Source organism: Marmota monax, unplaced genomic scaffold, assembly GCF_021218885.2.
Source record: "Marmota monax isolate L192 unplaced genomic scaffold, Marmota_monax_Labrador192_F-V1.1 WCK01_AAM20220418_F8-fsc00010, whole genome shotgun sequence".
In the NCBI taxonomy this organism is placed as follows: Eukaryota; Metazoa; Chordata; class Mammalia; order Rodentia; family Sciuridae; genus Marmota; species Marmota monax.
This window is the reverse complement of record NW_026692321.1, coordinates 17,845,223-17,868,063: the sequence shown is the minus strand read 5'-3', so window position 1 is coordinate 17,868,063 and position 22,841 is coordinate 17,845,223. Positions and strand designations below refer to the sequence as shown.

The 22,841-nt window shown below is 39.9% G+C and overlaps 1 protein-coding gene across 18 annotated transcripts in view; it reads left to right on the top strand.

Moving 5' to 3' along the window:
* Nucleotides 1–22,841, top strand: part of Dtnb (dystrobrevin beta) — a 234,482-nt gene that overhangs the window by 160,107 nt on the left and 51,534 nt on the right. For 12 of the 18 annotated variants that reach the window (XM_058578414.1, XM_058578413.1, XM_058578405.1 and 9 more), the window contains 2 exons: nucleotides 2,700–2,777; nucleotides 21,600–21,689. In XM_058578414.1, the coding sequence (XP_058434397.1) occupies nucleotides 2,700–2,777; nucleotides 21,600–21,689 (168 nt within the window). The remainder of the gene's footprint in view (nucleotides 1–2,699; nucleotides 2,778–21,599; nucleotides 21,690–22,841) is intronic. The other 6 variants (XM_058578416.1, XM_058578412.1, XM_058578417.1 and 3 more) reach the window with 1 other exon arrangement.

The following is a 22,841-nucleotide window of genomic DNA, read 5'->3' as shown; positions in this document are numbered from 1 at the left end:
TTTTGCCAATTCTACTGTCTTATAAGTTTCCATAACTTATATTATTAATGGCTATTTCATTATATATTCTTTTTTTTCTTTTTGGTATCAGGGATTGAACACAGGGCACTTAACCACCGAGCCACATCCCCAGCCCTATTTTACATTTTATTTAGAGACAGGGTCTTTCCGAGTTGCCTGGCTAAGTTACTGAGGCTGGCTTTGAATTCACAATCCTTCTGCCTCAGCCTCCTGAGCTGCTTGGGATTACAGGCATGCATGTGCCCAGCTCATTGGACATGAAGATGTTTTCAACTATGTCTTCATGAAGATTTTTTTGTTTTAAGCCTGAAATCCTTTTCGGTGTATTGCATCTTCTAAGAATGCATTGGAGCTGTTGGTTTTTCTTGTAAACTGTGGCTCTGGAGAAGATACTATACTAAAGACCTTGATGTTTGCAAAGGCCACTTCCATTTTGGTTTGCAAACACAAACTTATCTCTAGCAAAACATATTAGAAGTCAAGAAAGGTTATGCCGCGTGAAGGAAGTTCTGCTGAGTTTACAGACTACAATGTAATCATTACTGCCTAGTATTGAATATTAGAGAAGAGGCTTCTCTGTGTGTTAAAATGATAGTTGAACATTATATTTGCTGAGATGGAGGTGATTATAAAGACTTGTAACATCAGATGAAACAGAATGCTACAAATCATAAAATTTTATCATGTGGATCCATGTTAAAGGAATTTAAAAAAATTCTATTGTCATATTTCTCTGAGGATATCAGAAAGGAAATTGAATACAGTAGTGTCCATAATATTGAAATGATCTGGATAACTGTGTTAGTTCTGAAAGCAACATGAGAGTGTTCTTATCTTATTTTGGAAATGGATTGCTAATAATAATGTACTAAAGAAGCAAAGCCATTCTATTTCAAGACCAGAAAATTTCTAGTGCCCTTAAGTGTGAAAAGCTGTTCTGCTGAATTTGTTACTTCATAGGAATTTTCTCCTTGATTCAGCTGGACAATTGATTTAAAAGAACCAGAGGCAAAATTAGAAATTTAGAACTAAAAGTAAGCTAATCTCTGTTTTCTCTTCCATCATTAGTCAACCTAAAACAATTGATGTGTTGATTATAACTCACAACATAAATAGGCTTGAAAGTTTGGGTATCTGTCTGAATGACGGGCAGTCAAATAGTTGGGAATTGAACTCTAGCCAGGAAGGCATATTTCTGTTCTGAATGTCTTACTTAGGGACTTGTCACCCAAGGGAAGCAATGTAGAACAATAAGCATGGTACTGTGGCTTAAAAATCAAGAGACCTCAATCTGTTCTCTGCAAATTGCTTTCCATTTTGGATCCTCTCTGTTAAATGGGATGTCATTTTTTTAAAAGTCTCCCTACCCAGAAATGTAATTTTTTTTTAGAAAATAGGAGTGCATGGTAGATGGAGAGAGAGAAACTCCTCTTTATACCCTGAGTTCCTTGGCTCTCCCTGAAGTATTTCCCTGAGTCTTTATTTGAATGTAGTAGAAAACATGCAAAACAATAGGTGACATCTTTTATTTTATTTAAAATATTTATTTACTATGTATCTTTAGTTTTAGGTGAATACATCAGTTTGCTTTTATGTGGTGCTGAGGATTGAACCCAGTGCCTCATGCCTGCTAGGCGAGCGCACTACCACTGAGCCACCACCCCAGCCCCAGCCCCAGCTGACATCCTTTAACACTCACTAGTATAGCCTCCAAGAGCAGTATACTAATCAGCACGTCTCTCAAAAGTAAGGAGAAATCAGCACCTACATAAGAGGACTTTTTGGCTTCACTTTCCTGTTTTGAGGGACTAGTCTTTCTGTGAAGTACTTCATTCAGTTTAGGAGTGAAACTGACAGATTTCCCAAGAAGAAAGTAGTTGTCATGTTCCAGATGCAAGACAGAAACCTTTTGTAGCTGTGCCCCTAGAGAGGGAGAAGCATTGGAGTGGCCTGAAGTTTTCGATGACAGACTCTTTTTGATAAGTCTGGATTCATTCACTCTGCACTTTCACAAGAGGAAGGAATGGGATTTGAGTATAGAAATCCAACCCCGGAAGACAAATTATAAAAATGCTTGCTTTTACCTTTAAATTTGAGTAGGTTACAAAAGACAGCGTTCTAATTGAAGGATAGGTATAAAATTTGGATTATTAAGATTCTAGTACAGGATTAATAAAACTTTGCTTCAGAGTCTTATTTTTAAATTTTGTGTTTAACCACTTAATTGTTTACATAATAGAGTTTGCAAACTAAGTGTGAGGGAGAACAGTGAGCTGTAAACAAATCTCAAGAAAAGTCCATGCCTCAATGTCGAGAACTTTGTGATACACTTGCCAAACACTTGGCAGTCCTCTACATAACATGTAGAGAAATTAATCAAAATTAAGTAGCAGACTTCACATCCTTGTGCACTAAAACCACAAGCAAAACCCACTGAGGTTCCACTGGTTGTGGTGGTGGTATATTTTGTTGTTCCCCAGGTACTTTGTAGCCCTACAGCCCTATGGCCTTGCAAGAGAGAACCCCTTCTTGATGGATTTATGTAGGCTGGAGGTCTCTCTTTCCATGGTGCCACTGTGCCTGTCAGCAGGGATAATTGGTTCCTTTGCCCTTGTCATTCTTGTTTCACTAGTTGTGTTGGTAACTATTAACATAAACCTAAATGTGTTTTCTTTCAGCCCTCCTCGCCCTCTGACCAATATGAATGACACCATGGTTAGCCACATGTCCTCTGGAGTGCCCACCCCCACCAAGAGGTATGTGTGTCTTGTGCCTAAGAGTTGGGAACAGTCCCCTGCCACTGATTTGCAACGGCCCCCTTGGAAACAAGGCATTCCACAGGGCAGAGAGGACAGCTTTCTATCTCCCCCTTTGAGTGTCTTTTAGTATTATTTCTGCTTTCATCTTCCTCTTTTTCCCCTAATGACTCACACATACAGTAATTGAAGTTCGCTCTGAGTAGTGCCTCAGGTGGAAACTTCATTGTGACAAGCAGCAAACACTGTGTCAGAGCAAATTAGGCACATTTGAGATCTTTTATTAACACTAAACAGTATTTTAATAATCACAAGTTTCAAAATTTTGCATTTGATATAAGTGTCAAAGATCATCCCTGCTTCTGATAGACTATGTAAATTGAACTACAACCTTATAAAATGTTTTCATAAGTCATTCTGTATATGATTCATAAACATTTAAGTTGAAAAGCCTAAATCCTTCTCTCTCAGTTACACAATTCTCTAAAGAATTCACTTTAGAGTCCTTCAAGGAACAAGAACTCTGTACTCTTTTCTCCCTTTTAAAATTTCCTCTTCTCTGAAATTCTCTTAGAACCTAAAAGAACTGTATAAAACAGCATGCTTTCTACTTAATTTAAGCTTTTCCATGACCAGAGCAATGCAGAAACTCCCTCAAGGGCACACCATTAAAGAATTCTCTCTAATAGTTATCACTCAATAAGAAAAAGCCACAAAGACATGCCAGCCCACCTAGCATGTCGTTACTGGAAGAAAACAAACAATTTGTACCATATGCGCTATTTGCTTTGGATTAATTCAGCTGCAGAAATGTCACTAATTAATAATATTTTGACTTAATTTATAATACTTAAAGCCAATGGCGTTTGTTCCTATTGGCTAAAACATCTAGAGCAACATTTCTCAAACCCACCTGATGAGAAGACTTTCCCCAGGGCACTTGTTTAAAATATGCATTTCTGGGACTACATCAGACCCCATAGATCAGAACCTCAAAGGACAGCATCCTGAGCAGTTTCATTTTTAACAAACATTCCAGGTGTTTCTCTCCATCAAGCAGGTTAGGGAAATGACCTTAGAAGGCAGCAAGAGACCAATGTGTAGACTACCCTGGAAGAAAGGATTTAGGGAATGAATAAATCAGAGGAACTTTGATATAGCTATATCTTTGTAGAGACTCAGGACCCTGACCAGGTAAGAGTCCCTGCGTACAGCCCCACTGGGACATTCCTAGCAGGGCAGCAACCAGTCTCCCCCTCCGCAGAGCCACGTGGTGCTGTACACTGGGTCCCAGACTTTGGAGCCAGAGTGCCTTGAGTTTGGATCCTAGCTCTCTCCTGATGTGAACATGTGTTTTTAGCTTCAATTTTTCTAAATCTGTGACATGGGGGTACTCTTTATCTATAAGAGTTTATCCTCTGTATTCCTTGGCTCTCCCTGAAATATTTATTTCTACTTATGGATTCTTGTAAAGATTTAATATATTGTCTTTATTGGAAATAAACTGAAAGGAAAGAACCAGCAAGTAGAAGATAAGAATGACATATGGATGATGCCCCCTCAAGGAGGAACAGGAAACGTGTGGAAGAATACAGAGCAGTCAGACTGCCCCCACTACCTGCCTACCACCTCATTTTTATTTCTGTCAAGGGTTAAAAAATGCTTTCCATTCTGTTTGTTCAGAGTGTGGAGATGTTTTGTTTTGATATATATTATCCTAGAAGGGTAACAGGTAAATATCAGAACATCAATTCCGGGTAGTCACCAGTTGCTAGAAATTTTAGGTTAGGGCAGATGTTATCATTTGAACTTTTTTTCTTCAATGTGTACTTCACATGAAAAAGCCATTTTTAAAGGCAAGAAGATGCCATAGTGTGAATGCAGTTCCTGAACTGTGTACGTGACTGAGCAAAGAGAAGATTATACTGTGATGGTATTAATGGCCTTCTGACTGGGAGTTGTGGTAGGGTTATCAGTTTATCTAAAAAATAAGTAGAATGATAAAAACTGCAATCTGTTAGCTTTTTAGATAGAGAGGAGCAGAGATATTAGAGAAACTGAGAAATGAGGCAAATGAGACTGTTTTAGTCAAAAACTAACCATCCGTGAACTCAGCCACTGATCTTCTTACCTGTGAAGTGGGGGAAATAGAATTTGGTTGAAAAGCAGGAATTAATGAGGGTTTCAGGAAAAAATGGCTTGTTTGAATTTTTGAGAATCTCTCCAAGTCAATATAGGAATTGTTGTTTCTCTTTTTTGTTGTTGTTTGGTTTTGGTTTTTAAGACAGAAAAGTGGCATAGTTGAAAATTAACACATCATCTATGGAATGGCAGGGTCCTCAGTGTTGGCAGATTCCCAAGGCCCGTCTGGGCTTGGGCAGACTGCCAGTTTTCAGCTGTTTGGGGGTTTGGATTAGATTTCACCTCCACTCAAGCATTTAAGGTAAACTTTCCACCAATTCAAACTCCAATTAGTACAAACAGAACACTTGAATATTTCCAAGCCCATACTTAAAAATCCAAGTTTGAAAAACTAAAGTTGATAGAAGTATAGAAACAGAGAGTTTCTTCCTCATTGCACTGAGTAGAGTTTGGGGTCCTGAGCGAGAGCAGGTCCCATCCATAGGGACTCCAGTAGAGCAGGGTGGAAGAAACAGATCTGGGAGAAATCACTCCATGGTGTTGCCATGTTCACTGCAGAGGCTGTGGGGTGGTGGGAGTGAAGGCAGGCTGTGGAGATTCTGGCCCAGGGGGCTGAGGAAGAGGGAGAGATAATGTTCTGGGTTCCTTCCTGGCTTGGGTTGAGGTACCTTTGGTCATGCACAGGAGGAAGATTTGGGCAGGAAGACAACCAGGTTATGTGGAGCTAGAGATGCTGTGGAAGACCAGAGCACAAGTTCTTATCATTCAGATTCTTCCAGCTTCCTCACAGTCTCACCTCTCCTAATCTGGCAGAACCACTGAATTCCAGTTAAATAGAATTAAAAACTCATTTCCTCTGTCACATTAGTCATATTTCAAGTGTTCAGTAGCCACATGGGGCCAGTGGCAACTGTACTGGTTTTAGCACAAAACATGGAAACATGGGTAGCATGGAGATGCTGTTTCAAAGTTCTACAGAAAAGAAGAGCCACTGGAAAGTTTTAATAAGAATAATAACATCACCAGATGGCATTTCAGAAAAGTCCCTCTGGTTGCAAAGAATTGAGTGAATTGGTGGTGACATGGGAGCATCCAGACTTAGATCTGACAAATGACCGATAGAACGTCCCTCCCTACACAAACACTCACAGATTTTCTCCTGCCCCCTCCAGTACACTGTCTTCCTCTCATATCCACATTCCCTATCTCTGTTTCTCTAATACATCCCTGAACACACATTTGCTTTTTGCAGTTTCTCATATGCTACAGAGGCTTTTAATTAATTTCCTCTTAAGGAGCTGGCTCAGTGCCACTTCCAGGTGGTAGTGGTGTGCCATGGCCTGATGCATATGAAGAACATCTCTGTCACAGAGCTGAAATCCCTGTGGTGATCCCACTTAGTTAAACTTACTATGTTTAACCAGAGACATTTTTCACTTCTTTTAGTATCAAACCATTAAAATATTGCAGCTTGCTCTAGCTAGTGAAGCAAACACGCAATGCAAATCAGTCCAGTGGTGCAGTTCCTTCTTTCTCATGGATCCCATGTTCTCTGTCCCCACATTTCTTTGCAACCCGAGGGACTTTTCTGAAATGTAAGTTTGGTGATATCCTTAATTGAATCTTCTTGGAGGCTCTTCTTTTCTGTAGCACTTTGTCATGGCATCTCCATGCTACCCATGTTTCTCCATATTTTATGCATTACTAGTACAGCAGACACTAGCCATGTGTGGCTGTTGAGCACTTGAAATGTGACCAGTGTGATGGAGGAAATGTATTTAATTTTATTTATTTATTTATTTATAATTTTTTAGTTGTTGATGGACCTTTATTTTTTATTTATTTGTATGCAGTGCTGAGAATCGAACCCTGTGTCTCACACATGCTAGGCAAGTGCTCTGCCACTGAGCCATAACTCCAGCCCCTTAATTTTGTTTAATTGGAATTAAGTGGAATTTAAGCAGCTGCATGTGGCTGGTGGCAATGCAGAAAAACGGAATGTGGAGGGAGAAAGAATCAGATATTTTTTCTTTTATTATGATTTTTATTTAATAAAGGTTTTTGATGCATTTAGTATTGGAAAAGAGGTAATCTGACAAATTCAGCTAACATCATCACTTCAGCATTCCATGGGTAAAAGTGAACAGTGTTGAACAAGTCTCAGCTCCAACAACCACTCCCTCCTCTCTGTAATCTGGTGGAGCCAGAGAATTGTGCGCATAGTTGAGCTTATTTCTTTTACGGTTCTCACTGGACACAGCATTTTTTTCTCTTGAGCTTGTAATATAGCAAGGGCCCAGAGGCAGTGAGCTGTTAGTAGGATGTCTTTCCCCCACTCCTTTGTCCTCTCTCTAGGTTGCGGTCCTTTGAGGACAGATAATCTAGAAAAGGAACAACCTTGCATCTTGTAAATCCATCTCTCCACACTAATGCCTTGATTCATTTTAGTGACAGAGAAGGAAAGTAACTGATTTGCTCCCAGAATTATTTATGGTGTGCTGCATGGTGACATGTAGAGAAGAATGACATTTTTGCCTTATAGATCTGAGAGTCTCAGACTTTGGAAGCCAGTTACTATGCTTACTGCACATTAATAATTGTGCTTATGCATATTACTGTATTGATTTAACAGGACGTAGCTTGGCACAGTGATCCAAAGCTGTCATCTTCTACAAGAACTCCTACCCTGCGCATCCCTACCCTATACTCACTTCTAAAAGGGCTCTTTTGTTGACGTCAGTGAGTCATGGATATTGAGATTTTAACTAGAATTTTTCTGGATGTCTTTCCATTCCTTTGGTGAACCCCACCACAAGTTTCTCCCAGTGTAACAACAGTACTGACATTTCTCAAAATACCAGGGCTTTTCCAGAGCCAGAGAATTATCTTGTGATTTACTGTTGGATTCAGTGGGCTTTCCACTTTGATCATGGAGGACTCTGAGTTCATCATATACCATTTCTGATAGACTTCTAGGAGGTCTCTTTTTGAAGGTGTTTAACCAAATGGTCGTTTGTCCTCCTAGCTTACCTTTTAGCAGAAAAGGAAAACAATGACACTCCAATTGAATTCTAGATTGGAAGAACCTAAACTTTTTTGTTATACCCTAAATTCCAGTGTGTTGTGAATTTTTGGTCCCCTTCTTCCTTGCTTTAGGACCTCAGGCTCCATCATTAATTCCTGTAGCTGTACCATCTATGGAATGCTGATGTTCTCAGGACTCTGTCTTGGGCCATCTTGGACTCCCATTTTAGTGGTCTTGCATTTTATCTCCAACCCAAATCAATTCATTCTCAGTTCAGTTCAATCTCAAATTCTGGTTGGAGAACTATTTATCAAATTGCTGCCTGACATTTCCAGGTAGATGTTTCACAGACACCAACAACTCAACACGTGTAAGCCTGGGCCTACAGTACCTAGTCCTCCTCCACTCTTCCAACTCAGGAAGTGGCAGCACCATCCCCTTCACACTGAAGCGAGAAATTTGGGAATCCTTCTGTCTCCTCACCTCACCTCTGCTTCCACCACAACCAGCCAGACACTACTACAGACTTTTTTTTTTTTCATCTGTTTTGAGTTATAATTTGTATGCAATAAAATTCACCAATTAAGAATACAACTTGATGAGTTTTGACCAAGGCCTATAATTCATTCAGTCACTATGGCTTTTCCTTCCTGAATCTCTTTAATTCAACCATTTCTCTCTCTGCCGTGGTACAAGCCACCAAGAGCCACCTCACACCTAGACACTGCAGCGTCTACTCACAGAACTTCCTGTCTTTTCTTTCACCTTGCTCCAGTCTGCTTTTTACACTCAGAGAGTCATTCTTCAACAGCAGTTTCCCAGCGTGTCACCTGCTTACACTCAGGGGCCTCTGGTGTTGTAGCCTAGAGCAGTCTTATTAGGTTAGGAGTACCGCAGAGTCGGTCCTGGGCTGGGTTCACTAGGGAGAAGGGTGTGCCAATTCTAGAGATTCTCTTCTCTGGATTACATCACCTTGGAAGAGTATAGCTGTCATCATTTCCTCACCAACATTACGATGAGTCCCTGGTACCAACTAAAACTCATCCAAGACATTGAAGGACTCTAGAACCAATTGGGAATCAAAGTCAACACTGATATGGCTTGGGGCCTTGTCCCAAATTCAGGATTATATGACAAAGATTCCTGAATTCTACCCAGATATTGGTGTGATACAGAGGTGATTTGCCTGGCCTCAGAATACTTTCCAGCTACCCTGTGGTCTGCACTACAGAAGTAGTTGGCAAACTGCAGCCTACAGGTGGCAGCCTATTTTTGTAAATAAAGTTTTATTGGAATAAAACTATGTTCACTTGTTTACATACAGTTTATAGCTGTTTTCCCTACAATGGCAGTTGAATATTTGCAACAGAAATCCTATGACCTACAAAGCCTTAAATATTTGCTCCCTGGCTCTTTAAGAAAAACAAGCATTTTGCCTCTTCTTGGAGTTAGAATAGGATATTAGAAAGATGAGATGTAGCTCTCAATTGTTCTCAATAGACTCATAGATTTTCACAGCCCATAAATGATATTTTAGAAATCAGAATGTTGTAGTTCATTATTGGCCTCAACATAGAAAACAATGAGATCTATTATAGCAGGTTTAGTAAGACTTTGCATCTGTTTCATTAGTAGTAGCATCTCTTTCTGAGTTTTGCGGTAGCAAAAATCAAAGGAACAAATTCTGCCCCTTTAAAATCTGTAATATCAGATATGGAGATGAGTCCCCATCACTTCACTTCAGCATGCCCAGGGGCCTGGTAATGGGGAGTATGAGTGTGGCCGAGGGAGTTCCTGAGAAACTTAAGAGGAGAACAGAGAGCAGTTGGTAACTAGTAATTGGGGGAAGAACCGCTTCCACTGAGGAAGATGGCATTAGTGAATGACTGTCCAAGCAAGGCCCTGCCTCTGCATCCAGAGCCTTCAGATGATGCTGTTTAGCCTTCTTTGGAGGTCAGACCCCTAAATGTCTGACACTTTGAAACAGTAGTTGCTAAAATTACTCTCACTGAATAGAAATTAAAGAGTTGGAAAACATTATTTTCTTAAATTCTTTTATAACAATACTTTGTAATAATCCTGATTCTGTACTTTCAATATGTAACAAATGAAAAAATTGAGGTACCATGAGAAAAATCTCACTCACCTTTACCTGTCAATTTAATTCAGACTTCTGCCTCAAATAGCTTATTACCAGGCACAGCCAGGAAGCACTCTCTGCACTCCGTGCTCACAGCTGCCCAGCCAGCAACTTAGCTGCCGCATGACAGGTTTAGGAGATCTCCTGCTCTCTGTGCCCCCCTGCATCTCTTGATTCATTGTCCACTCCATTTTCACCTTTGATAAAGAAAACCTGGTGCAGCATGAATGATCATCGGTTCAAAGGTCAAGTAGGCCTAGGTTTCAGGGTCGAACTTTGTCACTTACCTGTTATGTGAGCTTCATATATGTAATCGCCTCCTTCAGGGTAGTAGTTAATTAATAAATTAATGACAAAGTAGCAATTTATTAATTCGGCAGATTTATGATGAGCACTTCGTATGGGCCAGGCACTATTGTAGGAGGTGATGATCCGTCCCTGCTTTCATGTATTTTCCATCCTAGAGTAGAAGACAAAAATAGTAAATTCATGATATAATAAAGGGTCGTGATAAATACTTTGCAGAAAAATGGGGCATAAATGGGTTGGAGAGTTTTAGATTTCAAGTTTGATGTCCAGGAAAGGAGTCTGAAGAGGTGGCATTTGACCAGGAAACTGAATGTTGTGAGGAAAAGGAGAGCCATGAAGGACCCCAGAAGGCAGGCTCAGACTGAGGGAGCAGGAGGAGTGAAGGCCCATGGAGAGCGAGCCTGGCCTTTTCCTGGGGTAGCAGAAGGGCTCTGTGACCAAGAGGGATCAACAGTCGGAAGCCAGTTCCCTGAGGTGGCTAGGGGCCCGACCATGAAGGAGACGTGATCTGATTTTTTAAAAATATTTTTAATAAACCTTATTTTTAAATAGTTTTAGATTTCAAGAAAAGTTGCAATATGCCCATCACTGTGTTTAATATTGACAGCTTGGTCCAAGTCACTTCTAAGAAAGTGACAGAAACTCCAGACTTTAGTCATAATTCACTAGTTTTTTCGCTGATGTCCTTTTTTTGTCCCAGGGTACCACATTGTGTTCAGTCATCATGTCTTCTTGGTCTCTCTCCTCTGATCTGTAACAATTTTTTAATGTTTGTTTTTTATGACCTTGACAGTTTTTTAAAAGTATGTTTTAGTTCTTTTTAGAGATACATGACAATACAGTGTATGTTGACATGTTATACATACATGGAATATAACTTATTCTAATTAGTATCCCAGTCTTGTGGTTGTACATGATGTAGAGTTTCACTGTGGTGTATTCATGTATGTACATAGGAAAGATTTTCCCGGTTCATTCTACTGTCTTTCCTATTCCTATCTCCCTCCCTTCCCTTTACTCCCCTTTGTCTAATCCACTGAACTTCTTTGGGGATGGGGGGAGTAACAGATATTGTACTCAGGAACACTTGACCACTGACCAACATACCCAGTCCTATTTTGTATTTTATTTAGATACAGGGTCTCACTGAGTTGCTTAGGATCTCTCTAAACTGCTGAGGCTGGCTTTGAACTCACTGTCCTCCTGTCTCAGCCTCCTGAGCCACTGGGATTATAGGTATATACCACCATGCCTGGCTAATCCACTTAACTTCTGTCACCCACCCCCACTTGATGTATGTTAGCATCTGCATATCAGAGAGAATATTTGACCTTTGGTGTTTGGGGATTAGCTTATTTCACTTAGCACGATAATCTCTAGACCACCCATTTACCAGCAAATGTCATAAAGTCATTCTTTTTTCATGACTGAGTAATATTTCATTGTGTATATATACATGTCTATCTATATCATATATACACAATGGAATATTAGTCAAAAAACATATTACATTTTATTTATCCAATTATCTGTTGAAGTATACCCAGGCTGGTTCCGTAACTTAGCTATTGTGAATTGAGCTGATTTTAACTTCTTTGGGTATGTACCAAGGAGTGGGATAACTGGGTCAAATGGTGGTTCCATTCCAAGTTTTCTGATGAACCTCCATACTGCTTTCCAGAGTGGTTGTACCAGTTTGCAGTCTCAACAGCAATCTATGACTGTACTTTTTCCCTTGCTTTCTCGCTAGCACTTATTGTTACTAGTATTCTTGATAATTGCCATTCTGGCTGGAGTGAAGTGAAATCTCAGCATAGTTTTAATTTGCATTTCTCTAATTGCTAGAGATGTTGAAGATCATTTTTTCAAATATTTGCTGACCATTCATATTTCTTCTGTGAAGTGCAGGTGCAGTTCCTTTGCCCATTTATTGGTTGGGTTATTGGGGGGGGGGCAGTTGGTGTCAAGTTTTTTGAGTTCTTTATGTATTCTGGAGATTAATGCTCTGTCTAAGGTGCAGGTGGCAAAGATGTTCTCCCATGCTATAGGCTCTTTCTTCACATTCTTGATTGTTCCCTTTGCTGTGAAGAAGTTAGTTTGATGCCATTCCATTTATTGATTCTTGATTTTACTTGTGCTTTAGGAGTCTTGTTGAAGAAGTCGGTTCCTAAGCCGACATGATGGAGAGTTGGGCCTACATTTTCCTCTAGGAGGTGCAGAGGATCTTGACAGTTTCGAGGAGTCCTGGTCAGATATTTTGTAGAAGGTTTTTCATGGTTTTCTCATGGTTAGATTGGGGTTGGGTTTCAGGGAAGAATATCACAGGAGTGAGGTGCCCTTCTCTTGTCAGAGGGCCATACCATCGACAGACTCCACCGGTGTGGTCGTCCGTTCACCTGCCCAAGTAGGTGTCTGTATGTTTTTTTAATTCCTTTCCTACTTTGTTCCTTGGAAGCAGGTCACCCAGCACAGACCCACACAAGGTCAGGAGTTGGGGGAAGTGTCTACGTCCTCTGTATCTCCCATTCATGTGTTTATTCGGTCTTTTATTTATTTCAGTTTAGACTCTTGGAAACTTATTTTCTACTTTGGATTATAATCCAATGCCATCATTTTATTGCTGAAATTTTTCCGGGGCTCTGACCACTGGGACTTCTTCAAGCCAGATCCTGTGTCCCTTTGATACCTTTTCTTTTCTTTAGAACCTCCTCACTTTCTGGCATACAACATGCTCTTGCTTTTCTTATACAGTCCTACCCCCACCTTAGAATGAGACATTTCTCTACAGAACCTGGTTCCTTTTATTAGAGAATGACATTAGAAATCAGTGTCTGTATACATAGGCATCCAAAGTCCTTTATCCACTTGTGTCTACATCACACCATCCGTGAGTTAAACCGAGGAGTCTGTTGCTAGTTCTGTTTTGCATGTTTCCCTCTAGCTTTTCTCCCTTGATTATGTGCAGTTTTCCTCTCCAGTGGTGAGAAACCTGATTCCTTTCATCCAACAGCCATTTCCAGTCCCAGAAGCATGTGTAGCAGTTTCAGAATTGTTAGTTAGATTCCTCAATTTCTTAAACAGATTTATTGAGATGTAATTCATATACTGTATAATTCATCCATTCAGAATATAAAGTTTGGTGGTTTTAGTATATGCAGTTGTACAATCATCATCACAGTCAATTTTAGAAAAATTTTCATCACCTGGAACTGATTTATTACCAAAAGATCACTCAGTGCAGTGCAAAAAATCAGCTGCCGAGGAAAAGAGTGGCAAAAGAAAGACCAGACAAGAAGCTGTTGGAACCAGGCATGGTGGCCCATTCCTATAATGCCAGCTACACAGAAGGCCGACACAGGAGGATTACAAATTCAAGGCCAACCTGGGCAACTTAGACCCTGTCTAAAAAATAAAAAGGGGTGGAGGTGTAGCTGAGAGGTAGAGCCCCTGCTTAGCAGGCACAAGGCCCTGGGTTCAATCCTCAGCATTGAAAAAAAAAAAAAAGAGGCTGTTGACCTTGGCTAAATAAGGCATGGTGAAAAACTGTGCCATGTGTCATGACGGCAGGGGAGGTGGTGAGAAAACAGCCAGCAGAACTTGCAGTAGATGGCATGTGGTGTGAGAGGAAGAGAGAATTAGGGAATCTCCATTTTTGGCTTGATGGCTGGGTAAACATGATGCTCCTTATTTAAACTGGTACATGTGGGAATAGCAGGTGAGAAAGTAAGATGGGAAAATGGAGAATTCTGTTTTGAATGTTAGGTTCGAGATGACTATTAGGCAGCTGAGGAAGCCATCAAAAATATGATTCTGGAGCTTAGGAAAGAGGTCAGGGCTGAAAATGTAAAATTAAGAGACCCTGTCTCAAAAGATGTTATAATAATACATTTCTTGTAAGATTGTCCTGAGATTAGGAAAAAAAGCACATATAAAAGCATCTGATAGATCTCAGGTACCTTGTTGACAGTGACTACAGATGTATTCCAGATGCTTTGTCAACATTATTTTACTTAATCCTCCCGACACTCTATAAACATTACAGGAGATAGACTTTATGTAACTTTCCTGTTTTACAGATGAGGGGACTGAAGCATGGAAAGGTTATTGTCCAAGTCCTCATAGCAGACAAGCATCCGTGTGGATTAGAACCCAAAGCCCACACTCTCTCGTGCTTTTCTACACTGCTCCCACTTGGTGCAGAGTACCGTTATGGTGGCTCCACACCCCTGCTCCACACCCAACCTCCAGCATGCTTTACTGCTTCTGACCTTGTCCACACATTGTTTGCCTTTCATCCCTGTTTTCCCCACACAAATCCCTGCCTCTTTTTTAACTGTTCCCACAAATGTGCCTTTTTGCTGTGCTGAGCTGGGCTCAGTGGCACACACCTGTAATCCCAGCAGCTCTGGAGGATCACTAGTTTGAGACTGGGCTGGACAACTTGGCTAAACCTTGTCTCACAATAAAAATTAAGGGCTGGGGGTGTGGCCCAGCGGTAGAGCACTTGCCTTGTATGTATGAGGCCCTGGGTTCCATCCTCAGCACCACATAAGAAATAAGTAAACAAAGGTATTGTGTCCATCTACAACTAAAAATGGTTTTTAAATAAATAATAAAAAGGGTTGGGGATATAGCTCTGTGGTAGAGCACCCCGGGTTTAATCCCTAGTCCAGAGAGAAAGAGGGAAAGGGAGGAAAGGAAAAGAAGTTCTGCTGAAACCATGAAACAGTGCAGATTCCCAAGCCTCTTTCCCAGAGAGTCTGATCTAGTAGAAAAGCCAGGAAGTTCTGGAGGAGGTAGTCTGGGAAAACGCAGTACTAGAAAAATGACTTTAGACCCTACCGCGTCCCACCAGGGCCCTCTGTCCCAGCGCTGGTTCTCATTACTGTTGGTCTGGCACTAGGGGAGTCTTGGGTGAAAGTCTGCTGTGTGCATATCCTGGGAGGGTATGCTCATCCCATCGTGGCTTCAAGGCTCATTCCCTGGCCTTGCTTTTGCTAATCTCCCTGACTGGTTAAAGTTCTGTTAGGTCCTCTTAGAGAATATCCCTCTCAACAGCTATATTTGCAATTTTGCACCTATTTTTGTGGTCATGTCTTTTCCCCTAGACTGTAGCACCAACAGGACAGTAGCCATGCCTGGGTTATGCTCCTATGGTGTCCCCATCTCTGCCTGATACCTCTTAGGTGCTCCACACACTGTTTCAAATGTCCAGTTTCCATCAGAAATGCTATTAGAACTATTATATATTTAGGCATGAAAATCACCTACTTTTATAGATTGAGTTGATATTTGACATCTTAGAATAATTATTTATAGGAAAATACATACTGAATTGTAAACTATTGACTTGGCTTTAGAAAAACAGTTTTCTAACCTATTTTTCAGTTAGTGTCATACGTATATTTGTATTTTGTCAAAAAGAAGAGTTAAAAATCTGTTCAAACAGGTGCAGCTTTCAAGGTGAGCATACTATCAAGCAAAATGATCAGAAAATGCATGGACACTTCAGTTCCTTTTCTACTGCAGGCAGCTACTGATAATGCTTTTCATTTCGGTCTAGATCCTTAGTTAGGAGTCAACACAGTGGCACATACTGTAATCTCAGTGACTGGGGAGGCTGAGTCTGGTCTGAATGATAGCAAGTTTGAAGCCCAAGCCTTGCCTGGCAGCTTTGTGAGACTGTCTTTTAAAAAAAAAAAAAAATGTCTAGGGATGTAGCTTGGTGGTAGAGTACCCATGAGTCAATCCCCAGTACTGTTTTAAAAAAAAAAAAAGAGAAGGAGGAGGAGCTTAATTATCTGGCAAATACAAATAACACTAGTTCTAAACAACAGTCTTTCTATAAACTTAAAATGGAGTTTGGCAGATTGTCACATCCATATCATTGAGAAAAAAGAAACAATTAGAAAGAAAAAATCCGCTAAGCTCCCACCTTACGTACTCCTCCGCCTGTGTCTACCCATGTGCATGGCTAGAGGGCCCTCTGTGCACTGGGCCTCATCGTCACTGGCCAGTTAAGGACTTCTGGTAAAGCAGTTCTCCTCTGTCATCCTTTGCCCTCATCTCAACTGAATCTTTTCTGTCAATTTATACATCTCATTCTTCTTATTTTTTTAGTGGGGGGAGTCCTATCTTGGCCTCAGTTTCCCCTCCAGTTATCCCTGTGTCTCTCTCTCTACCATTTTAGGAGAACTTCTTGTTATCTGTAGTAAGCATCTTTGTTTTTTGTTCTGCCATGTACACCAGTCAGATGTTCACCTCCCACTACTCTGCTAGAACTAGCGCTGTCATGGAAACTTCCTGGATTCCACGGCACTGACTTTAGTGGTCACTGCTCAGGGCCTTGCTTGGTCTCTGAGTGGCGTCTGGCACGGATCATCTCTCCTGCTTTACTGGAACACTGTCATGCTTGGCTTACAGGTGTCATGCTCGTTTTCCTTCATTCCTTCCTGGCTTCCTTTGCTAGTGCTTCATACCTTTTTGAACTCTGAATGGTAGTATGCCTGGATGGCTTTTCTTTTCTGAGATCAGACAAGATCAGGTACATTCAGGGTGGTATGGCAGTAGACACCACTTTTTTTTCTATCTTCATTCTCTTACCTATAGGTAGTCTCATCTGTATTCATAGATTTTATTACTGTCTTAGGGCTGGGGATACAGCTTAGTTGGTAGAGTGCTTGCCTCACATGCACAAGGCCCTGGGTTCAATACCCAGTACTACCAAAAAAATTAAATAATGATTACTGTCTGCATACTGGTGACTTCTAGTCTTATTTTTCTGGTCCAGACCTTTTCCTCAGCTCTAATTGCTTATGTCTACCTCCTGATCAGTACTTTTCTTTGGGTGTTTAATACATGTCTTACAATGTGCATGTCCCAAACTGAGTTCTCTATCTTCCCCAATAAATCTACTTTTCCCAGTCTTCCCCTCCTGGTTATTGGCAATTTCATTCTTTTAGTTATTCAGTAAAAATCTTGATTCCTGTCATTCTCTTACATCCATCTAAACTGTTTGATTATTAGATCAACTCTATCAAAAAACAAAACAAAACAAAACAAAACACCAAGATCCTACTATTTCTTGCCACTTCTGCTATTACTATTTTTCTACACACCCTGTCTCTCATCTGAAATGTTTAGAATGTTGCAGAATTTTTATTTTTATTTTTTTTATTGGTACTGGGGATTGAACCCAGGGATGCTTAAACACTTAGCCACATCCATTCCCCCGCCCTTGTAATTTTTAATTTTGAGACAAGGTCTTATTCGGTTGCTTAGGGCCTCACTAAGTTGCTGAGACTGACCCTGAACTTGTGATCCTCCTGCCTCAGCCTCCAGAGTCTCTGGGATTACAAGTGTACACCACCATGCCCTCAGGAATGTTGCAATAATCTACTTGAGTGCTTCTGTTCTCTGCAGTTTATTTTCCACAAAACAAATTATCCTACTAAAATGTAAATCTTATCATTCCTTACTTCTTTTCTTTTTTAAACAAATATTTTTATTAGTTATTGATGGGTCTTTATTTATTTGTTTTGTTTTGTTTTGTATGTGGTGCTGAGAATCGAACCTCACATGCTAGGCCAGTGCTGTACCACTGAGCCACAACCCCAGCCCTCCTTGCTTCTTTTCAAAACCCTCCTATAGCTTCTTATATCAAAGTAAAAGCTTATGTCCAGATAGTGGCCTGCAAGGTTATATTGCAGTACTTCCCAACCTATCCACCACGAAGAAGCAGTTTTATTTAAGTTTTCATTTCCAGTTTGAGGTGGATCAATACTTTACAAAGGTATGATAAAAATGAGTTATTAGGGAACTTCCACTCTGGTTGTGGTGAAGTAACTGTTATTAAATTATAGCTTTCCCAGTATGAACTACAACTGGTCTAAATATAAGAAACAGTTGTTTTCAGAAAGTAGATAGTAAGTGCTACAGGACTGATCCCTGAGGGAAGAGAAGCAAGTGGAGATAGCCCTGTGTTTGCTCTGGCATCCTGCCCAGAGGCATTTGTCCATAGTGCAATGGATACTAGCAGAGCAAGGCACTCTTCTGAGATGTGGAGATAGAAGTCAGACTTCAAGAAAGCTGGAATTTCCCAGGCAGAATACCAGAGGGGAGGAAGCCATGCAGAGAAAGAGCTCTATAAATATGCATGGAGGTTCCCTTGAATCTTTCTGAAAACTAAGCTGTATTTGTATAGAATGAGACTTTCTAAGACCTTGGAAAGAACAAATCCTGAAAATCTGAGAATGGAACAGGTAATTACCTGAGACACACAAATATTTTGAGTTCCGACCAGTCAAAGTAGAGAGACGACATTGAAAACTGAACATTACTCTGTAAAAACCATCAGGAAGGCCACTCCTTAGGAGCAGGGTGAAAATTGTCCTTGATAAAGGCCACTGTAGATCTGTGCTGATGAAGCTTAAAACAAGCCTCAAAATTAACTACCTGGTGGGGTGAGGTGGCAGATGCCCGTAATCCCAGTGGCTGGAGAGGCTGAAAGGAGAATCCTGAGTTCAAAGCCAGCCTCAACAACAGCAAGGTGCTAAGCAACTCTGTGAGACCCTGTCTCTAAATAAAATAAAAATTAGGGCTGGGGATGTGGCTCAGTTCAATCCCCAGTACCAAAAAAAAAAAAAAAAAAAAAAAAAAAAAAAAAAAAACTGCCAGATTCTTTAGAGGAAGGCAACAAAATCCAGACATTTATAATATAAATTCATCATTTCCATGATTCAGGAAGGAAAAAAAAAAGTTTAGAAGACACAGGAAAAGGCAGGAAAATATGAGCTCTATCCAGGAGAAAAATCAGTCAAGAGAAACAGAGTTAGAAATAATCTATGGTGCAATTAGCAGGCATGGATTTTCAAACAGTAATGGTAAATATCAGGAATATAAAGAAAAATATGTATATAATGAGCAAAATGGAAGAAATAAGAAAGAACCAAATGTAATTGAAACTTTCTGAATATATTTTCTACTTTGATTAAAAAAAAAATTTAAACAAGAATAATGGAATGCCTAGGGTTGAAAGGGCAATGCTTGAATTGAAAAAGTCAGTGGCTGGCTGGACTTAACAGAAGATCAGAAATCACAGGAGAATAGTTCATTGAAGTTAAAGACAGAGAGATACAACTATCCAAAATGGAGCACAAGGAAGAAAATTCCTAAAAAATGAACAGAGGCTCAGTTACCTGTGGGACAATGTCAAGCAAAAAAACTATAAATCTACAGATTTATAGGCTCAACAACAACAGAAAAGCTCAATAAATTTAATCAGGCTAAATAGAGACATCAACCATACCAACCAAGATACATCAGAATAAAATTGCTGAACAGTAAGTAATGAGAAAGAGAACATATTAAAGGCAGCTAGAGGGAAAAAAAGACCATTAAGTTAAAATTTAAAAGAAGGGCTTCATAATGGAGAGAGATGACCAATAACATCTGAGTCCACTCATCAGTGTCTGTATTCCATTCCATTATGTGCCTTCTTTTTGGTTTATGAGTACAACATACAAAGACTCAAGCCACTTCTCATGAACAAAACAAGCAAAAAATGTAATCAAGTATCTAGATCTAAACACGGGATAGAGAAATAAGTTATAATGTCTTATAACTTGCACAGGAAACAGTCAAATCCAGAATGTAGTGTATTCTACGAGGTATTCTGGTTTCTTCACAACAGATGTCATAAAATAAACAAGGAAAAGATGCAACCATTATGGACTAAAGACAGAAATATATCCATCAAATATAAGTTTATCAACCAAATGCAAAGTGGGAACCTTGTTTGGATCTTGATTTTAACAGGAAAGGGACACTTTTAGGGTTTGAAGAGATTTTTCAAAATAGCTGATATATTAAAACACTTTTGCCAAATTTCATAAGTGTGATGATAATGTTGGTCATGTAAAATGTATTCACTGATAGATATATAAGCTCAAGGATTCCCAAGTGAAATAATTGCCTTGGATTTGCTGTAGCCACCTTTCCTGCACCAAAGTTAAAAGAAGAAAGAATAGATTACACAAGATTGATGAAATGTTGATATTTGTTCATGTTTGTTGATGGGTACCTGAGAGGCAGTCATTAGATTATTGTATTTTATGCAAATTTTAGCATTTCTATAATAAATTTTTTAAAAAACATGCCACATAGCAGCACAATTCACAATAGTTAAATTGTGGAACCAACCTAAGTGTTCTTCAGTAGATGAATGGATAAAAAAAATGTGGTAAAAATACATAATGGAATATTACTCAGCATTAAAAGATAATAGAATTATGGCATTTGCAGGTAAATGGATGGAGCTAGAGAATATAATGCTAAGTGAAGTTAGCCAATTCCAAAAAACAAATGCCGAGTTTTTCTCTGATATAAGGAGGCTGATTTATAGTGGGGTTGGGAGGGGGAGCGTGGGAGGAATAGACTAACTCTAGTTAGGGCAAAGGGGTTGGAGGAGAAGGGAAGAGGCATGGAGTCAGAAATGATGGTGGAATGATATGAATGAATATACTTTGTATACAACTAGAGATATGAAAAATGGCCTCTATACGTGAATATGAATTGTAACGCATTCTGCTGTCATATATAACAAATTAGAATAAAAAAATTTTTTTAAAAAGAGCATGTGCTTAAGAACTTTTCACATATCTCTGAGAGCCTCACAGAGATGTCTTATTATTCGATACAATTCCAGTGAATTTGTTTCAAGTACAAGTTTTATGGGAGAAAATAGACTGAAGCTAAAGGAGGTTTTCTGACAAATAATATTTAGATAGCAGTGTGCATTAACATTGAAAATGCTTAAGGGTAGACAAAAGCTATAAAAGCAAAATGATCAGAAATCACTTAGTAATACGAAATAGATTCATTCTGCTCAAGTTCTGCCAGAGGGCCTCCCTAAAACATACACCCATTGCAAAGCCCAGAACCTTGACAGATCTGAGAGCACAGTCCTCCTCCTCAAGGATTGTGTTGTCAGTTGGCCAACATCATCTCCTAAAAGGTTGCTTGTGTTAAAGGACTGGGATGGAGTCCAGATCGCCTAATACCTTATCCCATTATGCATTGTGGTTTTTTATTATTTTCCTTATCGTGATTTATTTTTCCTATTTTTAAGTTTGCTCATTTTAATCCATGTTCATTTTTCCTTCTGTGTTTGTGTCACACTTCCTGTCCTTGCCTGCATCGTTCCCAGGTTTCAGTATAGCCAGGATATACCCAGCTCGCTGGCCGATGAGCATGCGCTGATAGCCTCCTATGTGGCCCGTCTGCAGCACTGTGCACGGTTAGTGGTAGAGCAGCAGCACCAGGCGGGTGGCCAGGGCTGATTGGAGGGGAGTGAGAGCTGGGTTACCTGGGGTTGCCAGCCGGAAAAGCTCTGCATGTGGGGTGCTCTTGAAAACTTGCCAGCTATGGTTGGCAGAGTTAAAACAATTGCTGAAGCATTGGCTTCCACAAGAGAAGGAGCCTTGCCAAGCCCAGCATTTACCTAAACGTGGAGTTATAAAGTCCCCAGAAGTAGGGTTTAACCCCTTCAGATTGCACTTGAAGAGTGCATAAAACCTCCTAGAGATCTACAGTTCCAGATATCGTTTACAGAAGTATTTCATGCATTCTCTCCTTCTAAAGAAGGAAATCTTCCTATTGATACTCGAAGGTGAAGGCCAATCAATCTCACTTTGTCTAATATGGGTGCTTTGTTACCATCACCCTATTTCATCTTTAGCATGTTGGCATAAATCTGTCATTCTTGATTCTTTAAACCACTGGTTTTCAATAGTGGTATTGGATCATTGTCACCTAAGAGGCTTCTTTAGAACTCTATATATACCTCCTCATATTATAATAGTTACATGTACTATAATCCTCCATGCTCCTTACCCTAAAAACTACTATGGCAAAACAAATAAATAAATAAAAGCTACTATTTTTTAATTTATATATGACAGCGGAATGCATTACAATTCTTATTATACATATAGACCACCATTTTTCATATCTCTGGTTGTATACAAAGTATACTCACACCAATTCATGTCTTCATACATGTAGTTTGGATAATAATGATCATCACATTCCGACATCATTTCTAACCCCATGTCCCACCCCCCTTGCCCTTCAACCCCTCTTCCCTATCTAGAGTTCTGACTTACTGTTAATATGGGAATGTGACTGATCCCTCAGTGGGTTGAGATGGAAAAATATTAGGTAACCACTAACTATGGCAAAGTTAATCCCTTAAAAAAAAAAAAGTTAATACCAAACAAAGCACTTTTCATTCAGGTAGAACCACAGCCTCCTGTCTACTCCATGCCTACACCATTCCCCAAGGATGATGACAGGTGAAATTTAAATAACCTAAAGCCACCCCTTCCCTCTACATAGCAGCAAAGAGGAGTATGATGCCAAAGAACTTGTAAAGCCTTGCTTTGAGAAG